The sequence below is a fragment of the Poecilia reticulata genome, chromosome 15 (assembly GCF_904066995.2).
Source record: "Poecilia reticulata chromosome 15, P_reticulata-male-v2, whole genome shotgun sequence".
Taxonomy (NCBI): Eukaryota; Metazoa; Chordata; class Actinopteri; order Cyprinodontiformes; family Poeciliidae; genus Poecilia; species Poecilia reticulata.
Window position 1 is genome coordinate 24,993,063 of NC_088844.1, and position 22,287 is coordinate 25,015,349.

Sequence of the window (22,287 nt, forward strand, 5' to 3'; positions counted from 1 at the left end):
TAATTTTTTTTTACACGTTTGCTGCATAATCAGCAGACAGTACATCAACAATGTGAATATAATTCTTCAGACCGCCTCCGAAATCAAAGCACAGTTGAACAGGTTATACACATTACGTTATTGTCAGGCTGCATGTCCTTTATTAGCAGGATTCAATTATTGTGCGCTACGTTCGTGAAAAAACATTGCTATCTTAAAACATTTCTTGAAATGAGACACATTTTTTCTTGTTCTAAGTCTTTATTGAAGTTCAAAACAAAATGTACACATTGTACAACAGCTGAGAATCTGAAGAATTACAAGAAGTAGCCCACACTTAGGTTTGATTTGGAACATGATAGGGTGACGGTGACGTCATCGGCCAAAATTATAACTTTTAATATCTCAGAAACCAAAACTGCACAAACGAAAATTTTAACGGCACAAACCTGCACAAACGGAGCACTAACGAAGTAGCCCACTTTGGTTTGTTTTGGAGCATATGGGGGGATGGTGACGTCATCGACCAAAATTATAACTTTTAATATCTCAGAAACCAAAACTGCACAAACGAAAATTTTAACGGCACAAACCTGCACAAACAGAGCACTAACGAACTAGCCCACTTTGGTTTGTTTTGGAGCATATGGGGGGATGGTGACGTCATCGGCCAAAATTATAACTTTTAATATCTCAAAGATGAAAGCTGCACAAACGAAAATTTTAACGGCACAAACCTGCACAAACGGAGCACTAACGAACTAGCCCACTTTTGTTTGTTTTGGAGCGATATGGGGGGATGGTGAACTCTAGATGACCTAAAAAATAATGTTTAATATCTCAGAAACCAAAACTGCACAAACGAAAATTTTAACGGCACAAACCTGCACAAACAGAGCACTAACGAACTAGCCCACTTTGGTTTGTTTTGGAGCATATGGGGGGATGATGACGTCATCGGCCAAAATTATAACTTTTAATATCTCAAAGACGAAAGCTGCACAAACGAAAATTTTAACGGCACAAACCTGCACAAACGGAGCACTAACGAACTAGCCCACTTTTGTTTGTTTTGGAGCGATATGGGGGGATGGTGAACTCTAGATGACCTAAAAAATAATGTTTAATATCTCAGAAACCAAAACTGCACAAACGAAAATTTTAACGGCACAAACCTGCACAAACAGAGCACTAACGAACTAGCCCACTTTGGTTTGTTTTGGAGCATATGGGGGGATGATGACGTCATCGGCCAAAATTATAACTTTTAATATCTCAAAGACGAAAGCTGCACAAACGAAAATTTTAACGGCACAAACCTGCACAAACAGAGCACTAACGAACTAGCCCACTTTGGTTTGTTTTGGAGCGATATGGGGGGATGATGACGTCATCGGCCAAAATTATAACTTTTAATATCTCAAAGACGAAAGCTGCACAAACGAAAATTTTAACGGCACAAACCTGCACAAACGGAGCACTAACGAACTAGCCCACTTTTGTTTGTTTTGGAGCGATATGGGGGGATGGTGAACTCTAGATGACCTAAAAAATAATGTTTAATATCTCAGAAACCAAAACTGCACAAACGAAAATTTTAACGGCACAAACCTGCACAAACAGAGCACTAACGAACTAGCCCACTTTGGTTTGTTTTGGAGCATATGGGGGGATGATGACGTCATCGGCCAAAATTATAACTTTTAATATCTCAAAGACGAAAGCTGCACAAACGAAAATTTTAACGGCACAAACCTGCACAAACGGAGCACTAACGAACTAGCCCACTTTTGTTTGTTTTGGAGCGATATGGGGGGATGGTGAACTCTAGATGACCTAAAAAATAATGTTTAATATCTCAGAAACCAAAACTGCACAAACGAAAATTTTAACGGCACAAACCTGCACAAACAGAGCACTAACGAACTAGCCCACTTTGGTTTGTTTTGGAGCATATGGGGGGATGATGACGTCATCGGCCAAAATTATAACTTTTAATATCTCAAAGACGAAAGCTGCACAAACGAAAATTTTAACGGCACAAACCTGCACAAACAGAGCACTAACGAACTAGCCCACTTTGGTTTGTTTTGGAGCGATATGGGGGGATGATGACGTCATCGGCCAAAATTATAACTTTTAATATCTCAAAGACGAAAGCTGCACAAACGAAAATTTTAACGGCACAAACCTGCACAAACGGAGCACTAACGAACTAGCCCACTTTTGTTTGTTTTGGAGCGATATGGGGGGATGGTGAACTCTAGATGACCTAAAAAATAATGTTTAATATCTCAGAAACCAAAACTGCACAAACGAAAATTTTAACGGCACAAACCTGCACAAACGGAGCACTAACCATTCAGACTATTTGCTGGATTTTTTGACGTGGGTGGGGTGTCAGCTTCACGCAGGTGTCAGAACCGCCGTTCTGACTGAGCTGAGAAAATAATAAATACAACGCAAATTATACTGTTGATTGTAAATTAACTGGATTAAATATGAGCAACTATGCAGTTTCAATCAAAATTTTGCTAATAAATGGGGCTGAAACAATTAATTGAGATTAATCGATTACTGAAATAATCATTAACTGGAGAATATAGACTCAAAAAAGGCCATTTACTGAAAAAAAAACAACATATTCAGAGCAACAAGTAAGCTAGCTCTGTACAACAAATATATTATTTCCCATTTAAGACTAAAAAAACTTATTTGCCTGTAAATCTCTTCTACCCAGAATTAATCAAATCTCAGAGTTTTAGCTTCACCTGACTCAGATTCCTGTATTTTACTCAAAAAAACTTTTATTTTCTTATTTCTTATTTAAAAAAGGAATTTAATTACTATTTACTTGCATTTTAATGTATTTCTAATGTTGTATTAAAAACATTAGAAATACATTAGTGGTTAAAAGCAAAATCTGTAGAATGTGGCATTTTTTTAGAATGATAGATTAATAGATAATAGATTAAAATAATCACCATGAAAATACTTTTGTAATTTTGACAAGTTCAGTTCAAGAGTGGATTGATTGTTAAGCCACTCTTGTTTATTAGATTTATATAAACATATATATAAACATATAAATCTAATCTTTATATTAAATTATTAGCTTTAGTAGTTTATCATCAGAATGACACAAATGGAGCAAGAAATGTGTTTTTGTTGGCTCTAAATTCTTTTTTTTTTAAAGAAAATTCAATAAGCTATCTTTTTTTCAATATGTTTTGCAGCTTTTGGCAGATTTATTTTTGCTCGACTGAGAGCAGAAATGTCTCTTACATCAGAAGTAATCAGGCTTCTGTAATTGAATTTAAATATATATTTTGGACAATATGTATATTATTGACCCCGTGTGAGAAAATCACCCAGGTCCTGTTAAAACACAAAAAATTAAAAGTAATATTTACACCTCTGATGATTTGACCTAAACATTTAAGACCCAGGTATGTTTAAACGATTTATTTTTAAATATTAGATTAAAAATGCTCCTATTATTTTTAACTAAATCACTACCACATTAAAGTGGAGCCTGAAAATAATAATACTAAGCTTGTTTGGATTTGTTAAGCCATAATTGATAAGCTTATAATAAAATATTAGGTTTCAGTGTGATGTTTTCGGAAGCTGAGTCTTTCCCAGCTTACCTGACTCACCTGAGTTCAGTTTTATTCCTGATGCTGTGGACTGAATAGCTACTCTGCTGGAGGCGTGCATCGTTTCATTATCCTGTAAATTACAGGCTGAGATCATTTCCCAGTAATACTTTAACCTTTCATTGACCTGAATGGAGACATAATACTTACAGAGCTGTCATAAATCTAAATGCTACAAAAATGAGCATAGAGACGATTTAATAAGACATTTAATTACATTAAGGTTGAGATCCAATCAACCAACTTTATTACATATAAAAAAGATTACAGATGCGTCAATAAGACATATTTACACTTGAACCAAGATGAATAAAGAATATTAATCCATAAAATGAGGAATTAAAAGTATAATTAAATCATTGAAAAGACTCACAAAAGGTAAAAATGTTTTTTTTTCTTCTCTATAAACTGTTTTTAAAAAGTTTTTAATATTGCAAATATCCTAACTGATTAAAACTCCAGCCAGTGGCACAACTACACATTATTCAGGTGGATGCGAAAACATAGATCGGCGCCCCCCCTCCCCCCGACCGAGTGAAGGAACGTACGGGAAAACATCATCGGCGCGCCGCCCCCTCTGGTGCTGCGCCCCTATGCGTTGCATACCCTGCATACCCACTTTTTGCGCAACTGACTCCAGCATTCATTCTGGAGTTTAATCAGATTTTTAAAAACACAAAGTAAAAGGTTTAAATAACTTTATCTGATTCAGGCTGGACTTCTGCTCCTGCAGTTACCAAATTATTATCTCAGCATAAAGAAGGTGGGTTGCCGGAAAATATGTTTTCAGGTGTCAATTTTGATAAAAATGTAAAATTTAAATGTTCAATTATTATTTTTTTTTTTTTTATCTCAAACTCAGATCTCAAATTGATGATCGATTCTGTCAGACTTGGCAGATTAAGACGTTTTGATAGGTTTTCTTATTTTTCTTACTGAATCCACCCAGCTTGGCTTTCAGAGAAGGAGGAATCAGGAGGGACTGATCAACCAATCAGAGGGAGAGTTGGGGTAACACAATATCTAGGTTGGGTGTTTCAACATTTTACCCGGAGAAAAGAGACTCTTGAGTTGTTTCTGTGCTTCACACACGTATTTTTTCAGTAAATACCTATATTTATTTTCAGTGTTTCAGGCATCAGACTGTTGTTTGGGAGGTCGACCAGGTCAGCGCCGTAAATCCACGTGTTGTGCTTCATTTCTACTGGGTGATGCAGTGCTGCTGTCTCTTTGTCATGAGCGACAGGCTGCAGGCGGTTTGAGTGAGGGATGAGATGCGGTGTCTAAACGACTGAACCTCGAGGCGGGCGGCGCGGACTGGAAAATGGAATAACACACACACACACAAACACACATGAAAGCATGGGTATTATTGTGGGGACTTTCCATTGACTTCCATTCATTTCTACAGCCTTATCCTTATCCTAACCCTAACCAAAACTCAATTCACACCTTAGTACTAAATCTAACCCCTGACCCAAAAACAGCGTTTCCCTTTGTGGGGACCAGGCTTCAGTCCCAGTGAGTAGTGAGTCCCCATAATGTATGTGTCAGGCAAATGGTCTCCATAAAGTATTAAAAACAAACGCACATACACACATGCACACACACACACACACACACATAACCTACTGATCCCACACAGTCCAGCCCATCACCCACCCACTAAATTTGTATCTCTTGCTCTCTGCTCGTCTCATTTTCCGTCGCGCTGCCGGTGGCTGTGTGCAAATTCACTCACTGTGCAAATGGAAAGCAGATCTGCGCCGTACAGTTTCATTTGGTCTCGTATTCCTGCTGCAGGAGAGTCTCTTCATGCTGCTCTCCAGCACGTTTCAGATTAGATTAGAGATTATTCATGCAAACTGATGTACAAACAATTCATTCCAGACTCACTCTCACTGCTGCATCTCACTATCAAGGCTTGTGTCGTCCGCTTTGGGTCAGATGCTGTGCAGAAACGTTCACTAGAAGCCGAGTTTGAATGTTCAGAACATCATATTTATAATTAAATCAGGTTTAGCAACAAAAATCTCAATCTATGCGCCTTCTTTCCAGAAGAAATTGACGGAATTGAGAGATGATTTTTTTTCTTGATTTTTTTTTAATGGTATTTCTGAATAAATCATAAATGAGAAATGTCTTTACATTTCAGAAAAACCAATTTTCAGGACTGATTGCTTCTTGTTTTTCTCTCCTTACAGATGCGAAGCACTCGAGGTGTTTCGGTTTGGCCTGTGGGATTTGTGGGTGGCCGAACATATGAGCGCCCCCTAGTGTCCGGGGGCAAAGTGGTTGGTTGGTACACTGGCTGGAGGCCGGACAGACCCTTTGCTACTGACATGGCAGGTAAGAAGCAAAATGGAGAGATAACGAGTCTGACGTTTTCTGCCTCATTGGAAGAAAAATGTCTTGTGTTTCAGGTAACAAGATGCTAAGAAGTGATTATATATTCAATATCCAACCTCAAATATTCAAAATAATTCAACACAGTTGTTGCTAAAGGCAAAATAACTCACAGGGTGCATTCACACCTGCCCTGTTTGGTTCGCTTTAAATCAAACGCTGGTTCGTTTGGCGACGTGTGAATTCGCCATCGAAGTCTGATGTGAAACAAAAAAGCAAACTCTTGCCGCCTAAGAACCTCGGTCTTGGTTCGGTTGAAGTGAAACTCTGGTGCGGTTTGACCAAACAATCCCGGTGGTTTTGTTGTGTTACCAACTGCAGTGAAGTTAGTTTCGAGTTGGATATTGGATTTTCCAATATCCGCCGAGTAAGCGGCATTTAGCTCAAGGTGGATCCGATTTATGAACGCCAATTTTGACCAGCCGTTCTCTAGCTCCCTCCTCAGCGCTCGGAGGTTCACTTCACTGCAGTCAGAAACACAACAAAACCACCGTAATAAAGTTTGTTTTGGTCTGTGGTCTGCAAAGATGGCACCGAGCGACTGCACCTAAACGCCCCACAACGTCTGACGCAGTGACGTTGGTTCCAAAGCTCTATTGGCCAATAATAGACATAGAAGGCAGCTCTCCTCATTAACATAACGATGTGTAACACTCGCTATGTGTTTACAGTTAATCAACTCATAATAAGACCAGAGCTAGGTTCGGCTACTGGAGTAGTGAGAAGTGTATTTTGAATTAATGACCACAGACCAAAGAAAATTAAGGTAAAACAGCCGGCTTATTATTTGTTGAAAGAACAATAAAATAAACAACAACAATGTTACACAATTAACACACAATGACACAAATTCCAAAAATTTCCAAAAAGTTTCTTTCAGAATATTTTATAAATCTAAATTAAGGATACTATTTATTTTACCTAGGTTATAGTTCTATTTAAGTTCTAGTTAATACTATTTATCTATTTTAATTTACAGTTTGTTTTAATCTGTTTAATCTATTTTAGTTCTTTGGGGGCTGCACAGTGGCGCAGTTGGTAGAGCTGTTGCCTTGCAGCAAGAAGGTTCTGGGTTCGATTCCCGGCCTGGGGTCTTTCTGCATGGAGTTTGCATGTTCTCCCTGTGCATGCGTGGGTTTTCCCCGGGTACTCCGGTTTCCTCCCACAGTCCAAAAACATGACTGTCAGGTTAATTGGCCTCTCCAAATTGCCCCTAGGTGTGAGTGTGAGTGTGTGTGTGCATGGTTGTGTGTCCTGTGTGTCTCTGTGTTGCCCTGCGACAGACTGGCGACCTGTCCAGGGTGTACCCCGCCCTCCCGACCCCACTGAGGGAAAAAGGGTGCAAGAAAATGGATGGATGGATGGTGTTTCCCTTAAGGAGTTAGGAAAGAAAAAAACAATAACAGCAAAACAACAAAACACAGGTCAAACTGTGCTTCAGATGGATGTCTTGTTTCCTCCGATGATCCAACAGTTGATTCTGTTTCAGTGACCCACTGCTAATGCGCACGACAACATAGGCAGGTCATACCAAGTTGCGGGGTTGGCAATGTCCAGCAGAGGGCGTAGCTCCTACTGGATGGTCATTAAGCTCCGGGTTGGCTCGCCATGTCGTTCTCCTTAGGAAGATCCATTTCAGTGATGATCCGAGGCTCCTTAGTCCAAATCCCAGCCGAACGTAAGAAAAAAAAAAAAAAAAAAGGCCTGTTGCCAACAAAGAGCGACAGTTAGCAACAGTTAGCTCCTCTGTTGATAAGCCGTTGAATTTCTGTTGACAAGAGCGGCTGTTAGCGGATCAGCTGTTACTCCTGCTGACTTTCAGTTGGCTTGCTGTTAGCACCAAGAGCAACAGCCAACGCCTCCGCTGGTCAGCCTTCCATTTAAATTAAATAAATGTTTAACAAATACAATATAAAAAAAAAAACTAAAAAAAAAGAAAAAAACAAAATACACTCTCAACTCACCAACTCCAGTTCCACAACACACAAAAGATGATCCCGAGCGCAGTCAAGGTGAGAAAAAAATAATAATGCGAAAAGCTCCTTCTTAAAAAAAAAAAACTCGTCTTAAACAGCAAGTCAGATACGAGTGGTCAATTTCTCTTATCTTTTTTCCTTTCAGCACAATCCCGTTTTCTTCTGCGCTCTCCGCTTGCTTTACGCTGCCTCTCCTCTCTCTCGCGTCAGAAAACGCAACGCAGCAACCCGATTGGCTGAAACTAGTCACATGGGTTATACATAAATGTGACCCTTCAGAATAAGAGAGTTCGCTGACAAAACTGGTTTCATCAATTAAAATATCACAAAATCAAATACAGCAATTATATTGTCTCATATATATAGTGGATGAACTCTGGATGAAAGTGGATGAATTTTTTAAGTTTTAAGATTGATTAATTCCCTATTTATTTTCCTATTTATTTACTTCCTATTTATCTCATTTACTATTATTTTTATGAAGAGGCTATTTCAACCTGGGTTACAGATGCAGCAGAAAAACAAGCAGAAAAAGACAAAGCAAAATATCTATTTTCTTGACAAAAACGCATGTTTAGGTTAAATAAGAAAGAAAATATATACATTACTTGACAAAAACTCATGTGTTAGGAAAAGGAAAAACTAAATATATATTTATGCTTTCATTTCTTATCAAAATATATATTTATTCTTTTATTCTTTTATTTCTTATATCAAATATATATATATAATTATATTTGTTCTTTTTTATATATGTTGGATATATATTTATTCTTTTGTTTACACATTTATATTTATTTCTTATTATGTCGGTTTTGGTCCTCCATATGTGTCTAGTTGTAGATATTATCTATCTATCTATCTGTGTCGACACACACACACCCACACCCACATATAACTATATATATATATACTCTGTCGCTAGTCTGTCGCAGGGCAACACAGAGACACACAACCATGCACACACACATACTCACACCTAGGGACAATTTAGAGAGGCCAATTATCCTGACAGTCATGTTTTTGGACTGTGGGAAGAAACCGGAGTACCCGGAGAAAACCCACGCATGCACAGGGAGAACATGCAAACTCCATGCAGAAAGACCGGGGCTGGGAATTGAACCCAGAACCTTCTTGCTGCAAGGCAACAGCTCTACCAACTGCGCCACTGTGCAGCCCTATATATCTATCTCTATCTATATCTATCTATCTATATATAGAGAGAGATAGATAGATATAGATATAGATAGAGATAGAGATAGATATAGATATAGATATATATAGACATCATCTGCCGCTGCTCCTCCGCTGCTCCACCACTGCCTCCCGCTGCCTCCCGCTGCTCCCCGCTGCTCCACCACTGCCTCCCGCTGCCTCCCGCTGCTCCCCGCTGCTCCACCACTGCCTCCCGCTGCTCTTCCGCTGCCTCCCGCTGCTCCTCCGCTGCCTCCCGCTGCTCTTCCGCTGCCTCCCGCTGATCCTCCGCCTTCGCTGTGCTCTGTCCGAGGATCCGCTTCCCAATGCTCCCCCCAGCAGGAGACTGGGCCCCCTGCATCGGCACCGTCCGCTGGACCCGCCTCCATGGGTCCACCTCTGCCTACTGGATCATTTCAGTGGAGATTTCAGACTGTGGCAGGAAGCCGGAGTGCCCGGAGAGAAACCTGCAAACAGGAAACCTGTTAAATCTTTTTACCTTTTGTCCTCTGGTGTCTGATCACTTCTTTTCATAAATGTAAATCAAACCGTTGTTGAACATGTCTTCACTGCAGTCGTTGTCTGCAGTGAAGACATGCTCGTTGTCTGCCTTTACAGTTTGTCCTCCCTTCATTAAGTAACAGTAGAAGTCTGTTAGCTTAGGATCCCCACAGATGACGGAGGACAGGTGGTACGTCTCCGTCCCACATTCTGCAGGCACATCGATGGTCTGAGTGACTCTTGTTTGGTGCTTCCTGGTCAACCTGTGCAGAAAAAATACCAGGACCTTGTTATCGGTCAGGCAATGTTTTTTCTGCCAGGGTGACCCGCAGCCTGAACAACGGCGTTTGCAAGCCAAATCCAACCAGTATTCAAGCAGTATAGAAATACTGGTTGAAAATAACACCGGTGGAAGGGCAATCATGGCGCCGTTGTTCAGGAGCCTGAGGGAAGTGGCTCCACAGTTAGAGCAGGAGTCGTTGTCGTACAACTCTCTATCTGTGTCGCCGCCAAACGAATCCAGCCAGACCAGCACAGACTCCAGCAAACCTTTGATGTCGTAGTCCTTTCCCAAGCCTGATGGCAGCTTCTTCTCCCTCAGCTCCATCAGAACTGGGGAAAGGTCTTTCTGACAAAAATGTTTGCCGGGCTGACGGACAGCTGAGAGGATGAGACTCCCACAGCAGGGGATGGACGATGCCTCCAGAAAAACCCTTTCCCGAGCGAGACACCGCTTGGTGAGGCTCAGGTTTAGGACGCTCTGGAAAGCAGCGTTCACCCAGCTGCTGTGGAGCTCATCAGAGAACTTGATGAAGTTCTCCTCCGCTTGTCCTTGTCCTGCAGATGATGTCCTCCCTACATCCAGTAGATCCGAGCCAACGCTTTCTTCTGAGTTAACTCCAGGAGAACAGGAAACCTCGACATCAACGGAAATTTTTGCTTTTAGAAGTGGATTGTTGGACAAATGAGCAACTCCGTTATCTGAAATACAAAGTTCCCCGTCCGGGGAACTTTGTATTTCAAAGGACCCTTTGAAAGTGCCCTTCAGAGGACTCTTCTGTATGGAAAGCGATGGGACCAGCGAAACCAAAGCTTTGGCTGTCACTTCAACCACAGCTTTGGCTGCGAGATCAGCCGCAGACAAATCTTCCCCAGCCGGGTTAGATTTTTCTGCGACTGAACTCTCACCCTCACGGTGTACCGTTGTCTCCGAACAAACCTCCCCAGCCGGGTCGGTTTGTCCAGAGACAGTACTGTCATCCTCTGTACCGTCTCGTACAGAGGACGAGATGGAGTCCGAGGTCCCAACGTCCATCGCCTTTGCAGAACAAACCTCCCCAGCCGGGTCGGTTTGTTTTTTGGAACGGGATGGAAATCCTTTCCAAAACAGATCGTCCTCTTCATCCTGATCGTTTTCTTCACTGGAATCCTTCCCTGGAAAAAAACGATCGCACACTTTCTTCATCCCAGTTGTCACGGCATGTCCGATGCCCCAACCAACCGGGAATATCAGGGGAACAAGCGCTGTCGCAAAACTAAACATTGTTACTCTACACAAATCTGAAACTCCTACAAGTGTCTGGATCCTGACTGATGCTTAGAGATTCCAACATTCATGCATTAGAACTTCTTTGATCTACTGTGATGTCATAATGTCATCTATGCCCTCATCAGTGAGCTCACTGGACTTCTGGCGCCTTGCTTCTTATCGTTGCTATGGAAATGATCAGATCAGATCTGCATGACTCAAGCTGACATAAATACTTAAATAAAACGTTATACTTTTTATTATTTAAGAGATAAATAGATATAGATAATAGATTTGTATATGATTACAATTTTTGCTTTTGTGGTTTTCCATACCTGCTGTGGTGCCTTTTATCCACTATTATTTTTAATTACTATTAATTCATTAATATTATTCATGTATTAATCATTGCAAAATGCTAGGAACAGTCTGTGACTTATTATATTTATTTTTATTAATTTTTGCAGACAATTTAATGCTATGACTATTTTACTAAATATAAGAAACAAAAGCAGAAGAGCGATCCAGGCATGCACTTCTACATCCTTTTATTCAGGTGCAGAACCCAGAAGTTGTTGGCTTGTGTCATTCAGGAGCCTTTTGGATAAAAGGGCTTCATGATTGTATGTCAAACGTTCATTCTTATTGGTTGGGCAGGAGGCTCTACTCATGCTTTTCAAAGATGCACGGCTATACAATTTTGCATTTGTTTGTAGCCATTTTCACACCTGAGTGTAAGCGTTGATTTGGGGGTTGTGGCCATCAGCAGGAGGCCTTCAAGCAGCTCATAGGAAGAACTGAGGAGACTAAAATCTCATTATCTAAGAATTATTTGGTGCTAGCAATGTAACAAACATGTTTGGTAGACCTATCCTAACCTCTTCAAGGAAGCATAATAGGTCACAGTTGCTCTAGAGCAGGAAACTCTTGTTTCTACAGAGCTGATCATACTGATCATAGACACCTGAACATGTTATAAAATGTGATAGATAATTTAGAAACAAGCCAGTTTCTGCATTTTAACTTTCTAGTCCTTTATTGAAAATAAAACCATTCTTTCTTTTTCAAGTTCTCAGGACTCGTCGATTGAACAGCTGAAATCAGATTGAATATTTTGGATTTGTTTGCTGCCAGCTGGGGAAAAACAGATACTGAGTTGTGCTCTCTCCTTCCTAGCATGTCCACACGAATCACGCTGCTTTCTATTGAGCTGCTGGGTTTTTTTTTTTTTTCATGGATTAATTTACCATAAAATGAGATCTGATCTTTCCAATTAAATGTTCCAACTGTTACTCCTCCACAGAGGAGCTGCTGCGCGTCTTTGCTTCATAGTTTATTCCTCTGATAAATCACTAGACGGGATTCAAGAGCCTCACTTAATAAAACGGTGCTGATAAGCGACAGAGTAAACAGTTTCAGGATAACTGATTGTGAAAAATCCATCACCTGATCATGTCCCCTGCTTCAGCGTTTAAAAATATCTCATCAAACACTGAAACGGTTGGAAAAATATGTGAGTTTTTGAATAATCTTAAAGAATCAAATCTGAATTTGTAGTTTAAAATATATTCAGGAAGGGCTGGTTCTAAAGTTTAGCAGATGCATTTGATCCTCCAGCAAATTTTGTCATCAGGTTTGCACACATTTCAGGAATTATTTTGGTCCTTTTTTTGTTTTCTGCACTGCTGCTTTCCAAATCAAAGCTTCAGCTCGCTGCACAGACCTACAGGATTGAAACTCAGACATTTCTGAGATTCAGAAGTACAACATTTGCAAGAAAAAACTCAAACTGGGAACTTTCTGAGTTTCAGAAGTCGAAAACATTCCACAATTGGAAATTTTCTGAGTTTTAAAATTCCAGCGTTTTCAACCTTTGAAACTGAGAAATTTCCAAGTTTCTTCTAGAATTTTTCTGGGATTTATCTCAACATTTCTGACATTTTGTCTTGAAAAATGTTGACTTTTGCAGCTCCGAAACTTCTGTGATTTTTTTTTCTGGAAAATTTCCTGAGATTATTCTGAAAATATTTGATTTTTTTGTGGAAAGTCACTCTTTTTTACAATGGCCCTAATATGCCATCACATGTACCTGCCGTCCTTTGATAGATCTTTGATTTTGTTCTTAGCGGTGGAGAGACTGGAATAAAGAAAAGTAAATCTGCTAAGATCAGAAGTATCTTTAATGGACTGATTGGTTGTGGTTTGTGTTTAAGACGGGCATCTGGCCAATCTCTCTGAGTTCTGGGAACAGACACTTTTTGTTGTTCCTTTTATACGTAGATGCCTTTAAAATTGTTATTAAAAGTGTTTTGGACAGATTTAAGGATGTAACCATTCTTTTTTTAAGTGGCATCAAACAAGTAAAAAGTACATTTATGACTAAAAAAACTGTACAATTTCGTTTATCTACTAATCAGTGAGATGAATTAAATAATACAGTAGTTAATTTTCTTGCTTTCGACATAAGAATCTAATCAAACTCCCGAATAATGAGTAGCTGGACCAGACGTTGCGCACAGTTTTTAAAAAAACTTAACTGACAGTGCCGACGACCAAACGAAAAGATGAATTCACAAAAAGATGAAGACGTGGATCCATCAACCTGTTTGCACCTCCTTTGTAAAAATCCAATCAGCATCTCTCCGGCCTGGGAGAATGTAATTCATCACACTGACCAAATAACAGCGCAGCGTCCGTCGCCTCTCGTTATTTCTCCTCACTATGGGCTTTTTTTGGGGGGGAGCAGTGTATGGTTAGAAAAACTAGAGCTGAAAAGAAAGGAACATGACAGAGCAGCAGTGGTGGATTCAAGCAGCTTTGGTGTGTTTTTCTGTGTTTTCTTACCCAACTGCATGCTACCACGCTAGCAGTTCTTATCCCTCCATTTTCTTTTAAATCGTCCCTAACCTCACAATGTGCACCGTAATTATGCCCCTTTATTTTGCACTGCTTTGTGTAATTACATAGTCAATTTGCTACGCAAGGATTTACTGCTGCGGATGCGTTAAGATGTTTGTCTTTCCCTTCTTTTTTTCTTTTATTTAAATTTTGCAAAGACGACGACGTCTGAGAAGAGCAAACAGCCCAAACTTTATTCACTCCTAAATTATTATTCATTGGATTTACAATGGGGTGTCTGCAGAGCCCTCAGCGAGTGCCAGTCCGTGTCTTAATAGCATTGTGTTATACAACGCTGCATTGTTAGCAGACCACTAAAGCCTCCCATCCACTGCTCTGTCTCATTTATCCAGACACAATGGAGCCTGCACAATTACGGTGTGGAGTACTATTCACCTCAGTCTGTGTGGGTTTCTCTGATTGTGCACACACACACGCACACGGCAGAAGAGACGCTAATACACACCTGCAGTCGCTTGAATTGAGACAAGAGGAGGATGCATACATGAATATGCAGAAAGCATGCAGTTAAATAAGAGCTTGTTTTACTGCTGGAGACAAACGTGTGTGTGAAGACGGAGTAAAAACAAAGCGCAGGTTTCGTGCAGGAACACGCACGGCAGCACAGAGAGGCTTGTACCTTCGTTGAAGTGCTACTTGTGCCTTGGGAGTGCTTTCAGGGATGGGGACATGAAAGTGTTTAACCCTGAGTAACCCCAGTGTTTATATCCTGATGCTGCGATGGCGAGACGGCAGGAGCAGAGAGCAAACTGTTATCAGAGTGGGAGGAGAACTTAGCAGAAAAACAACATGCATGGGTCAAAACCTCACATCCTAATGTGTATATTTATGTTTTGTTGTTCACAGTTTGAGGCCTTTCGATTTTAGGGTGAGATAAATCAAAACATGCATTAGTTTGGGATTTTGTTTATTTCCAGCTGCTTCCACTTTCAAGCTAACATCTTTTCTGCTGTTTCCTGAAGGTGTTTCATTTACACAAAAAAATATTGAACTTCTCAGAAAAGCAACAGTGTTGGGAGAAAATCCTTAACCTTGTTGTTCTGGTACTTGTTAAATCCTGCAGAACATTTCAGGTTGTATTTGTCTGTCCTGAGTCACGGCTGTATGGCACTACATATCAGACAGAAAGCTTCACAGAGATTCAGGACAGCAAACACGTTGTTGTCGTTCGGTGGGATAGGATCCGCTGCCAGCAAGGTCAGTCCTGCCTGAATCAGGTCATTTTTGTTTAAAAAAAGCTCTAGTGGGGCGATGAGACGTCTCCATCCCTGTCCTCTGTCAGTGCTGTTGCTAAAAGCCTTTAACTTCTCACCTGATTTTCTTACATCAGGAAACGTTTGGCCTAAATGAGCTTCATTCAGCTTCACCAGGTGAATTTAAGTCAGATTGTGCAGATGTGATTGATTCCTGCTGCTTAAAACAGCAGGTTGTCATTTATGTCCAAACAAATGATTAAATCCACCTTTTAGATGCACTTTGTTGTGTTAATGTTTGTTTTTCTAGAAATGGAAAGTATTTTACCAATTCCATACTCTGATGGTTTCTTTCTATTTTGCTCCATTTATCCTCAGTTGCTTTAGACAGTGCTACCTCTCAGTTTCATCATGATAATTTATCTTTCTATTTGCCTTGATAGCCAGTATTATAATGTCAGCACAAAATTGCTGTATTTTTAGGAAAATGGGTAGCCTATTGTCAGAGTCGGTCTCCAGCCATTGCCTGGTGTTGGGGTGAGATAGAAAATAAATAGATAAAAAGAAAAAGATGGATAAATATTGCAACCATTATATATATTAAGAGCAAGTTTACAGACTTTATTTTGAAAAGATGAGGAAATAAAAAGAAAAAGGAGGATTCTGTAAGCATTCTCTGATCCAAAAATAATTTTGCAATGCAAGTTTAAGCAAAAGCACAATTATTTTTACCCATATTTATATATAGCCAGCTATATATTGCTAAAATGACAAAACAGTTCACTATTACTACAATCACTGTTTTTCTTACAAATTATATTTCTATGTTTACTTTTAAGTAAAAACCAGTAAAACTAACAATTTTTCTAACTAAATTTCATAGCTACTTTTTAAGCTAACTAGCTTAACATATAGCTATATTGGTAAGAAACTAGGCATGCTTTAAAAAAAACAAATTTCAAGTAATAAAAGGGACATCAGAACTTTCGAATCATACTTAAAGCATGGCTAATGAAGCAACTATTCACACTTAAATTACTTTATTTTTTGGAGTATAGATGCTGAGAAACAGACAGTTTGGTTGATATAAATACTTCAGGTAAAGCAAACAGATAATAAGGTCTATTTTGCTGACAAGTATGTAAAAAGAACTAAATGTTTACCTAATGAGGAAATCTTCAAAATGCACTCCAAAAAAAGCAATAAAAAACTATTTTTTAAAAGAGGACATGTTACACATTGATCAATGAAATGATTGGAACATAATGGTACAGTAACAAAATTAGACTATTTTATTTTTGGTCTGTCTTATTATATTATTCCAGCTCACATTGTGTTTAGAATGTGCTCTTTACTTCTTCAATTACTTTCTTTCTTCATTTCTTAATGCTGATTGTATTGCAGTTTGTACATAATATGAATGTTGAATGCTGCCAGTCAAGCACCATGTTCAGTTTTTAACAGCTGGTCACAGGGGGATCAGTGTGGTGAGTTTTTCTGAACTCTGGTTTTGTTTTTCTGCTTGATTTTGTTTTAGCTGGTGATATTTGCATGGTTTCCATGGAGATTTGTTTTTGTGTGCTTTTCTTTTTTTGCATCTCTGTTGTTGCTTGTCAGTCACACTGATGGTTGGCACATGACATTTTTCTCCAGGGATTTCCTGCTGCTATTGTCGCTGTTTCAAAAACAAAAATACCAAAAATGGATCCAGTTACCGTCCGTTCCTCGGATTGTGTTGGAAGATTTTCCTGAACTGCAGGAATGGAATCGCTGTTGTGTTGAATGACACCATCACACAGGTTATGCTTGAAGAGCATCTTTAAAGGTGACCTATTATGCTTCATTGGACATGTTAGAATCGGTCTTCAGGCAAAACAAAACATGTTCATTACATTTTTAACACAAACTCATTCTTAGATAATGGGATTTCAGTCTGCTCAGTTCTGCCTGTAAGCTGTGTTAGGGCCTGTTGTCACTTTAAATTCAAATAAACTGCTGCTGTTCACGCCCTCTACTCGACATTTACATTCGCACGTAAAAATGGCTACAAACAGATGCGCAATTATACAACTGTACATCTTTGAAAAACATAAATAGAGCCTCCTGCACAACCAACAAGAATGCAGCAGGTGGTTTCTAGAAAACAAAACAAAACGTTTCCAGCTGCCATTGTACAGTGGCTAAACCAGCTAGCCAAATGTGCTGGAACTCAGCTTGGGTTGCTAGGTGATGGGCGGAATTTAGCTTTGGTTGCTAGGTAACGGGCTGCCTTCCCTGTGGTTACTAGGTAACGGGCAGTGCCTGCTAATTTGTGGCGTTACATTCTGAGAGTTTTTGAAATGGCTCATTTTCCAGACACCAAAAAATATCAACTTGTTGCCAAAAAATTCCTGGGTGGGTTTTTTTTAAGCGGTTGTTCTGTTTTTAGAAGCAATAGAGACACAAATGGAAGTACAAAAACCTGCAAAATACAAACTTCTCCTTTAAAATCAGCAGTTGAACATGTCACGCTGAGTAGATTAACTCTTGTTTTTTGTATCAGCTTCTGAACTAAAAACTTATCAAAGCTCAATAACATTAAGGAGGTAGAGAGGAGACAGAAATGAAGACTGGCTGCTGCTGTGCATGTAAATAAAGAGGATAACAGTGAGATTTGTGCTGCACTGAGGCCTTAGGCGTCGGGTTACACAGCAATCAAGTTGAGATCAACCAGCAAAGCCTGTGAGGATGTGCCAGGAAATATTATTACCTCGGCAATCACCTCGTGTGTTCATTCATCTTCAACATACATGTACTCTTTAAGATGAAGTGGTATTCATAATCATTCAATGTTTTTACACAATGTATATTTTTACTGGAATCTGACAAAGTAATACATTATAGAGCATAACTGCGATCATTTATAAATCTGGAAAGCGTGGTGAGTTCATCTTTTTGTGAATTCGCCACGTGAAATTTCTTCCTATTCTTTACTGTCATACAGCTAATAATCAGAATGGAGGGAGAATATTCTTTACTGTAATACAGCCTGATAACATCAGTTTCTGAGCCCTGCAACATTATTTAAAACATTAATGAGCTTTGATCCAAACCTGTCTTTTGCAGCTCCTATCAGTGTTGCATTTATCTCCATTCATGACAAGCTTCTCTGTTCCTGTTGGGAAATGTTGGAATGACATTTTCAGGATGATGGGTCGTATGATTTTTTCCAGATCATCGTCTACTCTTCTCCCTTATGTAGTTTGTTTTGTAGCATCAACTTGCTCCCACTAGTGTAAATTATTATAAGCAGTAAGATAAGTTTCACACACTGAGCAGATGAACAGAATAAATCAATTTGTGGACGCGCCAGAACTTCCTTCATCTGAACAGAAACAAACCAAAGTAAATATTTTTTATACCAAAAGAGGAACAATCTAGATTCAACACAGCTTCAGTTATTATAGCTAGAAACTAATGATCAACCCTGAGATCCGGGGCGTAGTGATGGACTCAGACATGAACCTTCAAAAACACATAAAGACAGTTACAAAGTCGGCCTTTTATCACCTGAAGAACATTTAGAGTCCCAACAAGATCTTAAAAAATCTTTAAAAAATGCGTTTTTCTTTAGTCACATTGATTACTGCAGCAGGCCTTCCTACAAAATCTAACAAATGCAGATGATCCAGAACTTTTCACTAAATCTAGAAAAATATCACCCCAGTTCTAAAGTCCTTATATTGTCCTTAAACTTTGTTTTGTGGCAAACTGCAAAGAAAATCTCCACATTTTCGCAGCACCCAACCACTTGTTACCACCCAATTTCTGCATCTGAAATTTGGATCCCAGAAGGTTTGATACTGAATTTCAATTACAGACAAATGGACTCTGTAAAAGCACCTGGTTTATTTAGGATCATGAAAGTGAAAGGGGTTGGATTTATATTTAATCCCCATCTAAAAATGCTTACTGTCTATTTTTAATAGTCAAACACTAAAAACAAGCACTGCTTTTCCGTTATCTTTACCATTTCTCATTTTCTGTAAATAAATACTAAATTTTTCTTGGCATTTCAGAGACATGTTGTCAGTAGTTCATAGAATAAAAGAACAATGTTTATTTTACTTAAACATAAACCTATAAAAAAGTAAAATCAGAGAAACTGATCATTTTAAGTGGCGTCTTAATTTTTTCCAGAGCTGCATGTGTATGTAAAACTATACTAACTACTACTACTTTGTTTGTAAAGCTCTTTAAAATAGCAGTCATGACAAAGTGCTGTACAAAATGTGTCAAAATATGGAAAGAACTAAAGAAAAAAGGCAACAATAAAATAAATAAAATGCTAAAACAGACTTAAGAGAGAAAAAGTCTCAAAGTGCGTTAAAGGCAAAGGAATAAAAAAATGTTTTACGTAGAGTTTTAAATACCGATCTGCGAAAAGGCTAATGTGTTTCTGGTTCTTCGGGTCGGAGTAATATGTGCTTCAGCATCTTATTTGCTCGCTGGTTTCAGATTAGCAGTGATCTGTTTCACCGCAGTTGCTTCCAGGTGAGAAGATGTTTATCTTGTAATTGCTCCCATATCTGTTTGCTCCACCTAAGCTGCATCGTATATCTCTGTGACAAACCTGCAGTATCACACCCAGAGCAGTAATAACCCTGACACCAGCATGGCCTAATAACTCTGTGAGTGTTACACAAGTTTAGATTTGTATACATGTAGCCCTTCTTTGTTTGTCTCAGGTCCAGTAGGTTGACTTCACATTCAGGTTCCCTGTATTTATTCTAACAAACAGGAAATCAAGTAGGTGGTTAATTTCAAACCAGAAACTTCAGCACATTAATAAAATAAAATAAATAATCCCAAACTACTAAGCAATATCTCCCTGTGAGCAGTTAGCAGCAGTTAGCAGCAGTTCAAATTTGTAAACGTAGCTAAAATAGTTTAAAATATATACAAAACGTAGCAAAATTACTCGTGAAACACTGTATATTATCAAATTTGTCTAAAACATATGTTAAAAATGTAATACTTGTCAAGAATATACAGAGCTGATTCTAATACACACCACAGTTACCGATGGCAACAACAAAAAAGGGGGCGGAGCCGTCAGTTGCTGGTTGCTATGGTAACCACCAACTGCCAAGAGCAGCGTAACAGAACTTCAAACACCAATAAATGTCTGGAGAAACAATTTGCTGACCAAACAAAATAAATCCAAACAACAAACGAACAAATTTTGACAAACTTTACATTTATAATATTGTAAAATTACAACAAGAAAAGACACCAAGTTTGGTCAGAAAAGGTAGAACTTAGTAACTAGTAATTTCACTCTTAGGGTTTATTACCGGCATATATTTTATAATTTGCTTGTTTTTACATCAAGGTGACCTTGGATGTCCAGAAAGGCGGCTACAAATAACATGTATTATTATTATTATTATTATTATTATTATTATTATTACAAATAGGCCGTAGCAGTAGTAATGCTCTGAACCAGAAGCTTTGACAGCCACGCTCTGCTGGAAATATGGAGCTGAATAAATTATTTACCTTAACCAGAACAATTCAGTATTTTCTGATTGCAGAAAATACACTTTTACCAATAATTTACTAGAACTTGACCAATAAAATCCTGTTATATCTTTTTTCTTTATTTTTATTGACTAGTTAGTAAAATAAACACTATCGACTAATAAAAAAAAAACATGAAAACATACTGAAACATGCAGAAGAAAAATGAAACTAATAAAAACAGCCATCACAATATTCAATAATTCTTTGAAGAATCTAAATTAATGAGTTAAAACAACATTTCCCTTTGGGATTGATAAAGTATTTTTGAATTAAATTAAATTTGAAAAGAGAGGTATTGATCTACAAAATAAATAACTGGATAAGAAAATGAACAAAAGCAACAAAAATAAAATAAACAAGAAATAAAAGCAAAGCAAGCAAAATGCATCAATTTTAATGCATATATTAAAATGTGTACATTTTATAAAAGGTGTACATTTTAATGAATATATTTTAATAAACACATGGTGTCACAACAAAAACAATTAAATTGTTTAACATGTGAGTTGGAATCTACTTTAGTCTTTTTATGATTTGCATTATTATTAAATACTCACATATTTTGGGTAGAAGTGGAAAACAGAGAGAGAAAGTAAGTAGATAAATAAATCAAAATATATGCCAGAACAAATAATACCTAATAATAAGATCTTATCCTCTATTTATTTATTCTTTGCTATGTTGCATCTCTTCATTGTATTAATCTTAATTAGTATTTCAATGCGGCTAACTTTCATCTGATCCGTCCTTTTTCTGTTCATCAGAAGTGAACATTAAAAGCCTTTCTTTAAAACTCAGCAGGTGGTCGGCGGCTTAGCTTTGTTTACAGACGGTCCTCTGGGGTTTCACTGTAAACAACCGATGCTTCTGTTTACATCTTATGATGCGTTTCGCACAAACTCCTTCTGATTCAATCGCTTTCCCTCCCTATAAAACACAACTAATTCTTCTCAGGCACTCAAAATGAAATCGTATTTTTTTTTCCCCCTGCTGTTCAGTTTAGGGTTAACAGTGGATCATCTGCCTTCATCTCACCTTATATTTCACCATCTCTCTTTTATTTCACCATCTCTGTGGTTTTCCTCTTCCTCGAGCATCTGGATATCAAACATCCTTTCACTTTATACAAGCTGGTGTGTTTATTTAGACAAAAAAAAAACAAAATCCAGTTGAGCTGATTTAGCAACGTTATAAACAATCAGCAGACAAGATGACCTGAAAGTCTAATAATTTGAAAATGTTATTAAACTGAAAGTCTGAGACGTCTTTGTATCACCGGCCGCTTTATTAGGTACACCATGCTGGTATCAGAGACTCTTTTTCCCTTCATTCTTTGGTTCATCAAGGTGTTGGAAATATTAATTTTG

General features: G+C 38.5%; 1 protein-coding gene and 1 long non-coding RNA gene across 2 annotated transcripts in view; one reads left to right on the plus strand and one right to left on the minus strand.

The window, feature by feature from the left end:
* The window catches only part of b3gat2 (beta-1,3-glucuronyltransferase 2 (glucuronosyltransferase S)), a 50,412-nt gene that overhangs the window by 20,913 nt on the left and 7,212 nt on the right, over window positions 1–22,287 (plus strand). Inside the window, exon 2 of the mRNA XM_008430359.3 lies at window positions 5,843–5,987. Within this exon, the coding sequence (XP_008428581.1) occupies window positions 5,843–5,987 (145 nt within the window). The remainder of the gene's footprint in view (window positions 1–5,842; window positions 5,988–22,287) is intronic.
* LOC145555166 (uncharacterized) lies at window positions 8,773–11,928 on the minus strand. The gene is made up of 2 exons (XR_014091263.1): window positions 11,289–11,928; window positions 8,773–9,681 (listed from the first exon to the last, which is right to left on the minus strand). It is a non-coding gene; the product is annotated as an uncharacterized LOC145555166 (long non-coding RNA).